The sequence below is a fragment of the Anabrus simplex genome, chromosome 1, assembly GCF_040414725.1.
Source record: "Anabrus simplex isolate iqAnaSimp1 chromosome 1, ASM4041472v1, whole genome shotgun sequence".
Taxonomy (NCBI): domain Eukaryota; kingdom Metazoa; phylum Arthropoda; class Insecta; order Orthoptera; family Tettigoniidae; genus Anabrus; species Anabrus simplex.
The window spans coordinates 1062900206-1062916933 of record NC_090265.1 but is presented as its reverse complement, the minus strand read 5'-3'; the positions used below and the strand labels follow the sequence as shown (position 1 = coordinate 1062916933).

The 16728-nt window shown below is 37.5% G+C and overlaps 1 protein-coding gene across 2 annotated transcripts in view; it reads left to right on the top strand.

Annotated features, from left to right (window-relative positions):
• The window catches only part of Blm (Bloom syndrome helicase), a 194110-nt gene extending 181253 nt beyond the window's left edge, over nucleotides 1–12857 (top strand). For both annotated transcript variants that reach the window (XM_067137120.2, XM_067137119.2), the window contains 2 exons: nucleotides 2162–2342; nucleotides 11753–12857. In XM_067137120.2, coding sequence (XP_066993221.2) covers nucleotides 2162–2342; nucleotides 11753–11939 — 368 coding nt within the window. In that variant the 3' untranslated portion in view covers nucleotides 11940–12857. The remainder of the gene's footprint in view (nucleotides 1–2161; nucleotides 2343–11752) is intronic.
• The last annotated feature ends 3871 nt before the right edge of the window (nucleotides 12858–16728 follow it).

The window sequence follows — 16728 nt, the reverse complement described above, 5'->3', positions numbered from 1 at the left end:
AGGAGATAGGTATCTGCGCTCAGATGGCCTTCACTTAAACCGCAGTTGTCGACTGTGGGGTGAACCGTAAGTTCACAACTACTTCAGCAAAGCGTAATTATTGATAGACTGACATTCATTTGTCAGGAATCAACACAGTTTGTAAAAATCATGGCTTACAGAACACACTGATGTAAGGCTCTTCCATTACGGTATATCTCAATAGATGACTCATGCAAGCAGTATTGCACCCTGTGTACAGCTGTATAGTCTGCTGCTGTAAGGAAAGAAAGACTTTCATGTACCCGTGTACGGTTTACCACACAGAGGAGGTAGTTAACAAGTATAGGCCTAGTAAGTGAATCTACTTCTTTACAAGTTTTACAGCCTTTCTGTAAGATTATCTTGATAATGACATAATATGGTTGTCTGCCACTTGTATTTGAGAGTGTTATTCCAATGTTGTTATTATGATAGCATGGTTTGTTAATATTTGACAATCTTCTCAGATCATCTTGATATGTTTTCATCCAGTATTGCTAAACCACTATTATCTTTGCTCCTTACCCAATATACAGTATTTGATATCTTAGTCGAGGGTTAAACTTGTCATTTTTACTTGGTAAGTTGTTTCTCCTAGCTGATGAACATCGTTGTTCACAGTATCAACTATACTGGACTCATCATAGAAACATTCTGAGTTTTGTGTTAGTGACATATTCCTCCAAAATGAATCCAGAAGTTGTGAAGTTTCCCCTTGTTTTCTTATATCAGAGCAAGTTCTGTTTATCTTCTTTCTTCTACTGCTAAATGACTTTTTTATAGAAGTATTAGACTGTTGAAAGTTGCAGAATCAGGAAGGGCTCTACTAGCAATGTAGTTCAACCTCCTTGCTAATAGTTTCTCCATATCTCGCGTGGTGACCATGGCCATTAAATTGTCAGTTCTTAATGATCTGATACCATAGTTAAGTGGTTCAAGTCCCCTTGATGGAAAAATGTTTTCTATCACGTTGTTGGTCAGCAGGGTAGGAGAGGTGGTGGTATACAATTTTATTTCAGAACCTCTCCTCAGTTTTCATATGGATTTAGGGCATAGGACAGATTGAAGGGGTATTAAGCCTTGAGCGTCTCCTTGGTGTTGTTTGACAGGAGTAGTCTGTGTGCTGACACCAGATTTTGTCTTCTCCCTATATCATCATCATCATCATCATCATCACCACCACCACCACCACCACCACCACCACCACCACCACCACACATGGGCGTCAACTAGAAAGACCTGCGTTAAGCCTCTCCACGACATATTTCTTTTGTAGTATATTTTGTAAAATTTGCTTAAATACAATAGACCTCAGATTTTTTTTTTACTCTTTCGAGTACTATAAGCCAAAGGCCGTAGCCATGTTGAAACACCGGATCCCGTGAGATCTCCGAAGTTAAGCAACATTGGGCATGGTCAAGATTTGGATGGGTTGCAACGCGCTGTTGGTGGTGGGGTAAGGGAATGGAGAAGCGGAAAGGAACTGGTCAACCTACCATACGTAAACTCCGGCTCAGGCACACCTCTGCGGAGGTTCGGACCTGCCTTCCGGCAGAATACACCCTTACCTTACCTTGACTATTATGAGTGATGTAATTACCAGTCTCTAAAAAAGATCATCATCCTAATCACTATACAGTATTATGTTCTGAGTGTGTCCACCCAAAAATGAAGTTTGTACTGTTATGCTAATCTCTCTATTTATTCCATTTGTTCAATGCTGAGAGGAAATAATGAAATACACATATATCTCATTCATTTCACATGTTTTGCCTAGAAGTAAGTAATTGCTTGAAAGAAAAAAAGAAAAGACTTAGGCTTACTTAACATTGACAGTACTGCTTTAATGGAGGTAGGTGTAACAAATATTCATTTGAAAATTAAGTTTAAAGTATCTGAAAATCAATTAGTGACAGAAACATGAAAAGGCTTTCTTGCAATAAAATTTTAAACTTTTCATTCAAAAGTTGATCATTAAAATCAAATATGTTAAGTTTTCACCATGTTACATTCCAGGTCCTCACAAGCATGATGAACATTTTAGCACTCAAGTGCATTTCTCTCCAATCATTTTTCCTTTCATTCTGTTTTCTTAGCAGTCTTTCTATGTGATTAATTCATATAATTATTATTATTTTAGTGGCATTGTCTGAACATGCTGAAACTGAAGCTGCTAAGGAGAAAGAAGATCTTGAATGGCTATCCTGTGAAAACAATGAAGACAATTCACCATACTTCAGTGGCACTGGAAATAAACGGAAGGCTCAACCATATCGAGGGGGTTTTAAGAAATTCAGGCGTGGAGGAAAATCCCGAAAAAGGTGAGTATCTGTACTGTACTGGAATCCAAAGCCTTGAAACATAAACCACAGAAGGGCATTGACCAAGGCTCTTACCAACTTAACCTTTCTGAGCTGTAATAATTTTGCACCATGAAAACCAGTATTGTCCTGTACACTGCCGTAATAAGTATGTGAGGCACAATGTTCGCTTGTTCTTCATTGTCCACACACGTAGTTCCCACCTTGTCCTATCATCTGTATAGTCTCATTTTCCAACCGGACTGGTATCTGCAAGAAAGAAAATGGTTACAGTGACTTTTACCCCAACCCTCATACATACAGTATGTGTGGCATGTTCAAAAGAGCCTCTCAGAGTGCATGCACCTGGGGCATGCACTGTGCATGCTGCAAAAGAAGACTTCACTTGGTTGACCAGAGTGCAGACTCCCACTCCTTGATTTGGAGCAATAGCGCTGTCTCTCTCTTTCCCCTCGCCTGTCTCGCTCGCTCCGCCTGTCTCCCTCTTCCTCACTTGCTCCGTAGCGCTCCAAATCCGAACCGATTTTTGCCAAGCTTAGCCGAGTAGCCCAGAGACAAAGCGTTGGTCCGAGCTGAATGGGACCGATGCACTGTGCACAGGAATTCTGCGCCTCAATTTGCACGCGTGAGATTTTGGGCGTTTGAGAGGTCCTGATGTACAGTATTATGTATGGAGAGTTGGGAAGTAATTGAGTAAAAGTAATCAATTACTTGTAATCATTACATTTTTAGTAATTTTTACTTGTAATTTACTTCTTGAAATAAAATTGTAATCATTACATTCTAGTAATCGTTACTTTCTAGTAAAGTAGACCTCAATAATTCTAAATCAGTTAATTCAAAATCGCGCCTAATTCAAAGAAGCTCTTGTTTCCAGAAACATGAGGTACGCTTTTGCACGTTATTTAAATTGTTTTTCTTACAAAATTGTACAAAATTATTTTACTCCTCCTAGTCGATACTATATGAAGCGTCTAATTTCAAAACCGGACAAGTCCACTCTTCATGGGAATTGGGATAAATGTCAAATCTTAAACAGCTTTGAAAGCTGCTTGCATCCATAGTGCTTGTAAGCAACAAAACCAGACAGAATCAATCTAATTTGTACCTTAAAAGTGCTAATTAGCATCAAAAATGGACTTGTCCTCAATAAGCTAGTTTCAGAAGCGGACTAGTCCTCCATCACCAATGAGAATGACTGTAATTGATGTACATTGTAGGAAGCAAAAGTGGTTTTTTTCCAAGAATATGCAATTATTGAAAAATAGCTTTACTAGTTACAGTAAAACTTCATTAATTCGAAGTCGTTGGAACGCAAAAATCGGACTTCGAATTACGTGATTTTGAATTAACCGCCGTCTTGTAATTCAGAAATGCCAACCCTTGCTGCATCACAAAATATTCTAAGACTAATTACTACATGAAATTAACCTTGATTCACAGTTTAAACCTTTCAAATGCCATGGAAAGGAACTATTTCCAAAATGTATCCTACAGTATTCAAATAATGCACTTGGATAACTCACTGACAAACATAACCTCACGCAACAAAAAGAAAAAAAGCATAATTTAAAGACTAGAATAAATCTGTGCTGGCTTCCCTGTGCAAGTGTTTTATTCATTGGATTACTGTACTGTATGAATTTTATATGTCCTGTACTTGCACAGAAAGTATCCGATGCCCTTAAAACATCATGGCTTATCGAACTTCCTACGACGAGGGGAGAAAAATCTCTGGCTTCCATCTGCATTACAACACAGTACTTGTACTATTTCCGGCCATTGCACTTCTCTCATTAATTCAGAAATGCCAACGCTTGCCGCGTCACAAAGTATTCTAAGAACCATTAATGCATGTAATGACCTTGACTCACAGTTCAAACCTTTCAAATGCCATGGAAAACACTATTTCTGTAATGTATCCAACAAGGTGCATTTACATTATTCAAATAATGCACTTGGATAAATCACTGACAAACATAACCTCACACAACGAAAGAAACAAAACACAATTCAGAGGGCAAATTATGCTGGTTCCCCTGTGCAAATGCTTTATTTTGTGGATAACTGTGCTGTTTGCACTTTTTAGATGTCTTGTACTTGCACCAAAAGTGCATGTTGCACTTAAAATATAGTGGCTTATCGAAATTTCTAATGGCGACGGGAGGAGGTCTCGCTTCCGTGTGCATTGCAACACAGTACAACGACCCCCCAACCCTTGTCCGATTTCCCGGCTGGCACTTTTCTCCTTTGGAACCGTAAGTCCGTTTGGGCTCGGCATTAAAAAGGAAAACAATGCAGTTTCATCGACATTGACAATATTGTTCGGTGCGTACGAATTGATAATATACAGTGAAACCTCGTAAGTGCGTACCTCATTAATACGTTTTCCCGCTTAGCACGTCGTAAACTCAAAGTCCCGATTCTCATTGTATTAAATCTATATAAAAATACCTCATTTATTGCGTCATGAATTTTTGTTATTACCGCTTAGTACGATCACATTTTTCCTAGCCCTGAAAATGTTATTTGTTATCCCTTGTGAAAGGAATATGATTTCCAACTTGGGTAAGAAAGAGCCCTCACTACAGTTGCATAATAACGGGAAAAGGCCTTGAATTTTAAGTTGCACCTTTGGGAAGTAAGCCGTTAGCTCAGGAATGTTTAGTTTGGCTTGCCAGTTAGCAACGAGATTGTTGAATAACACAGTGAGCCTCTCCGTGCTTGTATTTTGCATTTCATTCAGAAATTAAAAATAGATTTTGTGTTGAGTGGTTCGATGAAGGGTAGCTTATATTTGTCGCCTAATAGTCTACATCTGGACTAAGAACATGATCGTCTGAAGTTGACTAGCATGGTGCATATATGTCCTGTGACAGCCTAGTTATGGATTTGGAAAAACTCATGAAATTCCTTACTAATGAAGACAAAGTCTATCCAAAAGTGGACTAGCACCCGCAACTTTAAGTGTGCAAAGATAGCGTAAAATTCGCACCTTCAAGTTTCGACTCAATCTTTTGAATTGGTCAAATCGACGTTTCAAAATTGTGGCCAAATTTGCAGGTCACACATGGTCGAGTGTAACCTCAAAGTTATGATTGTGACCAGAAAATAATGTTTAATAACCCACTAGTCCGAAATAAAAGGCTTTTATTACCATTTGTTTAAAGAAAGAGTGTGAACTGCAATAATAGTTGATATTTTCATGGCCCCTGCAGATGTTCTCAAATTTTTGTTGTCTTGCATTTTTGACACCTTTCAGTGCACTGTTATTTTATAATCCCCAGCAGAAAAGGTTTTTCATATTTGTTCTCTCATGTTTTTCACACCTTTTAATACTATCCTCTCATATTTAGAAATGGTAGATTTAGTTTTGACTGTACTCGCGGATACACAATGTAAAATGCCGTCATGTTGGAAAAAATTGTATCTAGTGTTTCCATATCCATGTCGGATAGTTTTTATTTACGTATTCATTAGTACGTTTTCTCGCTTAACACGTTATTTTTCCTTGTCCCCTGCAGAAACGTCTTAACAAGGTTTTACTGTAATGGGTCCTTACCATTCCTTACCACCTTTAAAGGTATGTACCTGTATTCACACTCCTCAACAATTACTTTAAACCCTTCCTATAGGTTGTTTACATTTTTACTTACCATTTTCTACTGATCATAATTGCTTTTTTAAAAATTCCCCATGCCCTTCTTCCAAGTCGCACATACCATATTGCTTTAAGATTGATGCTTCACGGCATATAATTTTAGACATGATAATAAGCTTTTGGGCTTTTGCTGTGTCAGAAAACAAGGTAAAATCCTTTTCATTTCACAGCGAACTTTGCTCCACAACTTCAAAAGAAAAAATCTTGTATGTTCATGACCAAGACTTCTCTAATGATGTAGGTTTGAATTTAAGAATGCTTTACCTTTGGTCTATAGTAAACTGTACTCTATCACTAGATGGCTGACTGGCCACAGAATGAACCATCTCATGAAGAGCAGAGTACAAATTTGGAACACACCAAAACAAAATAACAATAGTGAAAGGACAGGAAAGAGAACTACCACTACCTATGTAAATTCTTAATGGCTAGCAACCCCGTATTACTTAACTGATAGCTATCAATGACCTGGGTTTCACTCAAATCTACCGAGTGGCGTGATGCCTCTTCAAATTTGACTATTATTTTACACATTTCGCCCTTTGCCTTATCATATTTAGTTTTGTATCAGTACCTGCTTGATCATGTACTAGTTAACTTTCAACATCTCTTTACATTCTAATTCTGATTGCATAACTTCAGACTTTGACAGTAATGCACTCATATCTTCATACCGTAGTGTAATTTCATGTGAATTAGAGTGATGAAATTCTAACCAAAGCTTTCTGTTCATCATTGATCTGCATTTAGGGCTGTCACCCAAATGGCAGATTTCCTATCAGTTGTTGCATAGTCTGTTCTTAAAGATTTCAAAGGACTTGGAAATTTATTGAACATTTCCCTTGATAAATTATTCCAATCCCTAATTCATCTTTCTATAATTGAATATTTGCTCTAATTTGTCCTCTTTAATTTCAACTTTGTCTTCACGTTATGATCTCTCCTAGCAGTAAAGGCTCCACTCAAGCTTATTCATCTACTAATGTTCCACGCCTTCTCTCCACTGACAGCTGGGAACATAACCGCTTAGTAAAGCAACTCATTTCCTTACGCCCAAATCTTCCCAGCCCAAAATTTCTAACATTTTTGTAACACTACTCATTTGTTGGAAATAACTCGGAACAAATCGTGCTGCTTTCCTTCAGATCTTTTCCAGTTCTCCTATCAAGTAATCCTATTGAAACTTACAACCTGACTTTTCATTCTGTTTACCATCATACCATTGTCTACTGTCCATCTCATGATATTGTGGGAGTTATTTGCAGTCACTCACAATCCTGTAACTTACTACTCTATTCAGTATTACATCGTCTGAATAAAGCCTTATCTGTGATTCCAGTTCTTTGCGCATATCCTTTATATACATAAGAAAATACAAAGGTCCAATTTTACTGCCTTGCTGGACCCCCTTTTAATCATTACAGGGTCAAATAATACCATAATTCTCTGAGTTATTTTCTAGAAATTTAGCCACCTATTCAACCACTCTTTTATCTGATCCAATAGTCCTCATTTTCATCAGCAGTCTCTCATGATCTAACCAAATTAAAATTATTGGATAGTTCAATAGCGGTACAGTCCATTTGACCTCTTGAATCTAAATTATCTACTATGTTTTGCTGGAATTCTACAAGTTGTGCCTCACTGGAATAACCTTTCCATAACCCCGAACTGCCTAGTATCAAGTCAGGTAGTAATTTTGCCAACATGTCTAATAAATCAGAAAGAATCCTTTCCCAGAACTTAGATGCAACACATGTCAAGCTGACTGGCCTCTAATTGTCTGCTTTCTGTTTATCAATTTTTTGAATTGTACACAGGTACTGCTATAGCAGCTCTCCATTCATTCAGTATAGATCCTCATGCAAACAAAATCCAGTATTTCAGATATAGCGTTATGTCCCAACCCATTGCCTTTAGTACACCCCCAGAAATCTTATCAATCCCATCTGTTTTTCTAGCTTTCAACTTTTGTTTCTTTTTGTAAATGTGTTTATTGTCTTAGGTAGATTTCAGTACTTTATCAGTATTAGTCACCACCTGTACCTTCACATTATCATTATATCCTACTACCTTTATATACTGCCGATTGAACACATACGCCTTTTGTTAGTCCTCACATATACACTCCTCTTGTTCATTAATGATCCCTAGAATGTATTTCCCAGAACCTGTTTCTGACTTTAAGTAGGCCTGCCTATACTACCCTTCCATTTTCCCCTAAAATTCATATGTCTGTGGACTTCCAAGTATTTCCACGTGGCTGCCAAAACCACTGAAGCTAGGTAGTTCTTTATTACATGCCACACTATTTTCATGAGATTTCATAAGAGTTTCATGTGATGAAGATTAGTCACCACCTGTGCCTTGTATCCAACTATTTTTGGTAATCATTATTGCAGATTAAATATAATGTTTATTTACATCTTACTACACTACACTTTATAGTACAACTTGTTTAATCCACAAATATTAACCAATGTGGACAGATACACAGGATAAAGACATCAGTCATATAGTGTCCCCATTGCCTCTCGCTCAGAGATGAACAGTCTGTTGACTCCTTACTTCCATTCTTGCTACTGGGTGGGTTACATTGAATTCACTATAAGGAACGGTGCTGCCATCTGAGCACTTCATGTTCGAAAGAGAAGTGACTAGGGGAGGGTTATAATACCAATATATATTTCGTATGGCATGAGGATACATTGTTACAATTTGGTTATTTACAAATATGTACAATTACACGAAAAACAGTTTCATCTATACACACAGAACAAGTACGTAATAAACAAACAATATTTATACATTTGAGCTCATCTATACACACAGAACAAGTACATAATAAACAAACAATATTTATACATTTGAGCTCATCAATATCTGCATTGCTGCTAAAGCTGAATGTCCAGTTTTGTTAGCCAACTCACAGCTTCATCACTGGCCTCGTGGATATCCTTTATTGTCCCACTGAATCTTCGGAGTGGGCACTCTGTGATGATATGTTGAATGGTCTGAGGCACGTCAGAGCAGTCGCAATAAGGGTCGCTGGTAATCTTCCACTTATGTTTCCAGAAGTTGCATCTGCCATGTTGAGTTCTGATCTGATTAAGTGATGACCAGATTTTTCTGGGTAAGTTGAAACCAGGAGGCTGCATAACTGGATCCGAAATTAGACCTAATCTGTCAGGATTTGAAGCTGCCCACCCATATAAATATAAATGGTCCGTTATTGGACATCATAAATTTTCCAGCTAACTCATGCCTGGTTGCCAGCGTTTCGCCCTCGTGTGCTAGGTTGGGCTCATCAGTTGGTACCTAGCACACCTACCAAGATGCTGGTTTGTGCATACCGTGGAGGCCACTGCGTAGGCTACTTGGAGCCACCGGCAGTGCGAATGCACTATGAGAGACTTTGTCTCTTTACCAAAAATTGATGCCTGCTTGGCCATCAGATGATATAGATGTTGATTCCCATAGGGAATCTGAAATATTTGTCCCGAATGAGTAAATTTATAATACCAATGTAAATGGTCCGTTATTGGACATTATACATTTTCCAGCTAACTCATTTCTGGTTGCCAGCATTTCGCCCTTGTGTGCTAGGTTGGGCTCATCAGTTGGTACCTAGCACACCTACCAAGGCACTGGCTAGTGCATACCGTGGAGGCCACTGCATAGGCTACTTGGAGCCACCAGCAGTGCCAATGCACTATGAGAGACTTTGTCTCTTTACCAAAAATTGATGCCTGATTGGCCATCAGATGATATAGATGTTGATTCTCATAGGCAATCTGAAATATTTGTCCCGAATGAGTAAATTTATAATACCAATTCCCTATGGGAATCAACATCTATATCATCTGATGGCCAAGCAGGCATCAATTTTTGGTAAAGAGACAAAGTCTCTCATAGTGCATTGGCACTGCCTGTGGCTCCAAGTAGCCTGCGCAGTGGCCTCCATGGTATGCACTAGCCAGTGTCTTGGTAGGTGAGCTAGGTACCAACTGATGAGCCCAACCTAGCACACGAGGGCAAAACACTGGCAACCAGGAATAAGTTAGCTGGAAAATTTATAATGTCCAATAACGGACCATTTATATTGGTATTATACCTGTATTTTACGTTGTGTGTGTGCGAGTAGAGTGAAAGATATAGGCTATCTACTGTTTCTAAAGGTCAGGGTATTAAAAGGCATGAAAAAGATGAGAGAACAAATACGAAAATCTTCTCCACTGGGGCGTATTAAATACCGGTAGCAAGATTGTATTAAAAGGTGTGTAAAACACTAGACAACAAATATAAAAACATTCGTTCTGGGGTCGATAAACATATCAGCACATTATTTGCAGATCACTCTCTTTCTAAAACAAATGTCAACTGAAGCCATATATTTTGGACCAGTGGGTTTTGTTTTCTGATCACACTCTTCGATTGTGAATTATTTGAAGGTTGAACTCAGCTATGTGCGAGAGGATTACTTTGACTGTCATCTCTTGAATTCGACGCTTTGATCAATTGGATCAACTCGAGTCGAAACTCAAAGGTGCAAGTTTCAACAAACACGCCACCGCTGAAAGATGTGGATGCCTGTCCACTTTCCTGGATTTTTATTTTGTCGTCATTAGTGAGCGATATCACGACTTTTTCAGTATCCATAACTGGTCTACGCAATAATATAACCACGCTAGTCAACTTTACATGATTATGTTCCTAATCCGTATGTAGGCTATCACGTGACAAATATTCAGTACCCTTCACTGTATAACTCAACACAATAAATGATTAACTTCTGAATGGAATGCAAAATACAAGCACAGACAGGCTTTCTGGGTTATTTAGCAATGTCAATGAGAACCGGAGAGCAAAACTGAACTTTCATGAGATTAACGGCTTGCTTCCCAAAGGTGTAATTTACCCTGTAAAGCTCAGGACTTCAAGGCGATTTCTCATTTTCGTGCAACTTTCTCTGACCAGCCTCCATTGGTGAGGACTCTAATCTGTATTGGAAATAACTTTCCTTTCACAAGGGATGACAAAGAACATTTTCAGGGCTAGGAAAAATGTGATCGTACTAAGCGGTAATAGTGAAAATTTGTGATATGATAAGTTATTTTTATATAGATTTAATAAGACGTGAATCGGTACTTCAAATTTATGGCTTGCTGCCTGAGAAATCATCTTTATGAGGAAATCCCTAACGAGATTTCACTGTATTTCCTCACGTGTGGTTAAATTTTGAAAGGCTGCTCCCATGTAAATTTGTAGTGAAAAGATTATCATTACTTTACTGGTGCTTACATTACGCAGTTTGAATGAGTAAACCGAAACGTTTGTCACAGAACCCACTGGAGTGATACTAGTCCAATTTTTCAGGAAGAAATTAAACATACAGGTTCATGTTTCTCAGAATTAGAAGATAACTAACTAGTAAGCCACAGTATGGAAATCTGCATAAACACAAGTTTTGAACAAACTGCTTGCTGTTTCATACCAATTTTAATGTGTGTGGATTTTTTCCTTGACTTTTCCAAAAAATCTGATAAAACGACAATCCGCTATAGCAAGTAAATTTTTCGCAGTTACGAATTCTCGCTATAATGGACTTCTATTGCAGTTCTATTATAAAGGAAATTTCATTCACATGTCACATATAAATTTGTTGTTTTATATTGTTGGTCCAGTTCTCTTGACAATATTGTTGTTTTACTCTGGTTTCTGTTTTATGGTGGTTGTATTTACATTCCAGTTCATCTCGAGGTCGGAAGTCGAAAGCCAGTCCAGGTAGCCCCAGGCAGCTTAGTCGAACCCAGACTGGTTCAAGAAGCAATGCTTCTAGTTCAAATCCTGGCTTCATGAAATTGCCGCAACCAAGTCGAGCATTGCCTACCAGTACTCGTGCCTTTCTGCCAACTCCTAGAGTTCTTTCTCTGTGAGCACTTGGAGTACCTGCAACTTGTATAAAGTCTAATACTTTGTTGATATATTACTGCTAGTTTCTCTGTTTAGGATTTCCCATCATAGTCTGAATGTCAGTGAAGTGTTTTGTAAATAACTCACTTTCTTCAATATTGAAAGAAGTACTTTGACTGTTTGTAAGAAAATTGATCATAAATAAATTAATCACCACTGATCTGCATTTAGGGTAGTCGTCCAGATGGCAGATTCCCTATCTGTTGTGTTGTCATTGTCTGTTGACATTCCTTCCACTGCAGATCTTATGCCTAAAGAAAATACAGATGGAAAATAATACAATTTCTTAGCCATCACTTTTCATAAATGAAATGACAATTTATTCAGAGCCATGTCATCAAATGAAAGCCATTTCATGTGGATACTGTAGTAAATAGTAAAGTTTGTATCTATAAATTGCTTTTTCTGTATAAGTGAAGTCTCTCTCTGTTTTCTCACATAAAATTTGGTGGTATTATTTCCCTAATACTTATGGATTAGCAGGTGAGACAGTTAATTTCTAATTATTTAAAAAAGACACCTTGGTGATGTTCATTTCTAAGGCCATAATTTTTCCATTTGCATTTTCCAAAAAGAGCCATATAATCTTTCCTCCCCCAGGCTCTGTACTTCTTTCAATATTTTGAACTGAAAGCACAAAACTGTACCTGTTGTTTTCCTTGAAAATAAAAACACTGTTCCAGTGATTAGTGTTCATTTGTTACTTAAATTCTGATTTAAACAACTAACTGTGGAAGTTGTGGTTTGTTCAAATGAATTGTCAAATTTGTGTTAATAGTATGGTTCTACACTTAAAGTGATCTGATTTATTATTGCCAGTGTACAATAATTTTTATATAATTTTTGTAATAAAAATATATTTATGTTTACAAACTTCAAAATGTTTGAATCTCTGCAGTTCTCCCAAACTGTTTATGCTAAAATAAAATTCCTTACCCACCTTTACCAGTGAATGTGCTTCGAGAGAGAACTTACACATAGTTGACAATCATGATCCATGTAAAGCTTAATTAAACTAGAATACCAATAAAGTGAAACCTTGTTAGTGCGTTCCTCAATAACACGTTACCCCGCTTAGCACGTCATAAATTTGAAGTCCCGATTCTCATCGTATTAAATCTATATAAAAATACTTCACTTATCACGTCACGAATTTTCGCTATTACCGCTTAGTACGATCACATTTTTCCTAGCCCTGAAAATGTTATTTGCCATCCCTTGTGGAAGGAATGTAATTTTCTACTCGGGTAATAGCCCTCACTGCACTTGCGTGATAACAGGAAAAGGCCTTGAATTCTTGAACGTCACAGGATAAATTGCACCTTCGGGGAACAAGCCATTAGCCTCAGAAATGCTTATTTTTGCTTACCATTTAGCAGTGAAACTACAGAATAACACAGTGAGCCTGTTTGTGCTTGTATTTCGCACTCCATTCAGAAGTTAGAAATGTATTTCATGTTTAGTTGTACCGCGTAGTGAATATTGGTCGCTCGAGAGCCTACATCTGGAACATCATTGTGTGAAGCTGACCAACGTGGTGCATATTTGTCTTGTGATAGCCTGATTATGGATACGGGAAAAGTTGTGAAATTCCTTACCAATGAAGACAAAATTAAAGTCTGTCAGCAAGTCGACTGGCATCCACATCTTGAAGTGCGCAGAATTGGCATGAATGTTGATACTCGCACCTTCCAGTTTCGACTCGATCCTCGAATCGGTCTTGGTTGGTCAGAGTTTCATTCAATGCAAGATGGCGGCCAAAGTAATTCTGTTGCAGTCGCACATGGCCGTGTATAACCACTAAGTCATTGTCTAAGTGTATGATCAGAAAAATAATGTTTAATAACAAACTGGTCTGAAATAAAAAGCTTCTACTAACTGTTATTTTAGAAAGAGTGTGATCTGCAATATTACTTTAATATTTTTATGGGACCCATTCAAATGTTTTCATATTTGTTGTTTGGTGTTTTAAACACTTTTCAGTGCACTATTATTTTATAGGCCCCAGCGGATTAAGTTTTCATATTTATTCTCTCATGTTTTTCACACCTTTTAATACTCTCTTCTCATAGAGTTTTCTCTGTACCTACGGTTACACGACATAAAATCCCATTATGTTAGAAAAAATCATATCTAGTGTTTCCAAATCCCTGTTAGTTTTTATTCGTGTATTCAATAGTACATTTTCTCGCTTAACACATTTTTCCTTGTCCCCTGCAGAAACGTCTTAACGAGGTTTTACTGTATATGTTTCACCCAGTCTATTCATCATAATCTTTGTCTTTCCCAGACCCCTCTTTACTCTTATTAGTATTTCCATTGGTTGTTTTGGCATTTTTTCTTCATTCGTTCATTCATTTGTATTTTTATATGTTCAAACTGTCTCAGTTCTGTTCTTTTCATTTCATTTCTCAGTCTCTAGTGGCCTTCTGTAACATACTTCAAAATTTGTATTATTTGAAGCCATTTCTTCTGTTTCAACTCAGTTAATTGTAACTGCTAGGTTCTTCAGTCTGCTGAAACTAATTTTGAATAAATAAATTTATAAATTGTCTGAAAAAGAAAACATATGGTTACAGAATTATACCTGAAAAAGGAACAGTTTAATTAAAGAAATACTCTACAAATTGTTATGTTACACAGTTCCGATATCTTATAAAGCTGAGTGTTTAAACTGTTGTTTACCAGCTTTAGGATTTCAGCGGCCTTACCACTCTTTAGTTGTTGAACAACTCGTTGTACCTCCTCCTGCAAAATGTTGGGACTTTGATGACAACCATTCTTCTTGAGCAACTTTGATCTTGACTTTTATTTCCCAGTGCTGTTGGTTACGATTCTTCCATTTCCATTAAGTCCAGAATCTCATCTGGCATCCTCATCCCTGCTGTTAGATGCTTTGTCTCTGTCATGATGAGCACCTGATTCATGCCTGCCCACAACTCCTCCACATTGTGCTCCTTATTTTTCAGCTCTTCTGCAAGATCAATCTCAGCTCAATCTTGATTTTGCAGCGAACCTCAGCCTCTCTGACCTTGTTTATATTTATTAGCGCTGTCCTTAGCCCTCTGTGAATGGTCTTGAGCTTCAGCTTTGTGTCCCAACTACTGGCTTATGGTTTGACATGATATCAGCTCGTGGGTATGTTTTGTCTGTCTTGAAGCTGTTCCTGAACCTCCAGATGACCAGAATTAGGTCAAACTGGTTCCAAATTGTGTTCCCTGCTCTGTCTTGAAGCGACTTCCATGTGTAAAGATGGCGTGGTGGAAGTTTGTTCCGGACAATTATATTTTCTTCCTGGCAGAACTGAATGAGTTGACTTCCCCTCTCGTTCCACATACCCAGCCCAAAATTTCCCACCACTTCTGCTCTTCCCTCCCCTACTTTTGACTTGAAGTCACCAATGATGATATTCAGATCCTGTTTGTTCATCAGTCGCATTACCTCCTGCTCAGCCTCTTCATCCTCTTTATCTGCAGTTGGTGCATACACCTGGCAAATACCAGACTATAAATCTCATGTTAGATCCATATTGACGGTTGAACTTCTTTCAAATTGTACAGATCTGTTAATTATCCTCATAGTGAATACTTAATATTATATCCAATTAAGATGAAATTTCAGATAGATGTGTTTCGACCCAACATACGGTCATCCTCGGTAAAAATATATATACTGTATAGTAAACTAAAATACATTAGACACACAATATGAAGTGCTTGTTGAAAAGTTTTCCCTTAAAGAACATGATGAAAATTAAAAGTACGAGGTGAAGGTCATAATTTGGAAATTACCACGCTTTTGGCCCCATTAGAATGGAATTTACTACAAAAACACATTACAAATAAGCTAGAGAATACGCTATCTAATAAGTAAAATACATCAACAAGAAATGGAACTCACTCATAAACTCGATAAAATGGAACACAAAAAACTTTGTCAATCTAATCAACACAACTGTAGCTAACATTGAATACAAAGGTTATCTCCACCTGTTATAAACATGAATAAAGTAAGTCTTATGTGCCATTCTACTATTCCGGAATAGAATTCTTTCGAGTTGGAGTAAACTCGATTACCCACAACGAAATTAAACATAGTGAATAACTTTAGAGAATATCACAGAGGCATAGGTTAACGCAATGAATCATGATGGCAGTGAAAAAGACAAAACAGGGATTCGAATTGTTTAAAAACCAACACAGTAGAAAAAACACAAATGATTGACTAGCTTAGCAAGCAGACTTATTGCAATTAGGAAGCAAGTTGAACCGTAAAAAATTAATCAAGAAAGGAAGACAATTTGAGAAAAGAAGATATAAACAGCGATAAAAGATCGATATGACGCGGAGCATATCAGAATATCATCATAAAGCAGGTTATTTTCATTTAAAATACGCAACAAGATTTGGAGACCAGCCATATTAAAGACGGCAAGAAGATAGTATTAACCGGAGAAGCAAATGATCGAAATAGTGTGATATTATCATTAGAAAATTGATAAAGGAAATCCATATAGGCCTAACGTATATATATTGTGATATATATATACAGACAGACATGGAGGTCTGATAGAGATTAGAAATCACGCAAAGAATCCGTAAAGGAAACATAATTTTACAGTGTATTAGAAGGCTTTGATATGATTATCATGCAACAGCTGACTTCACATTTATATTTTATCTTTGTATTTGAGCAAGACAAGATGACGATGGCTTTCTAAAAGATGAGAGGCAAGCTATCTGGATAAACGCG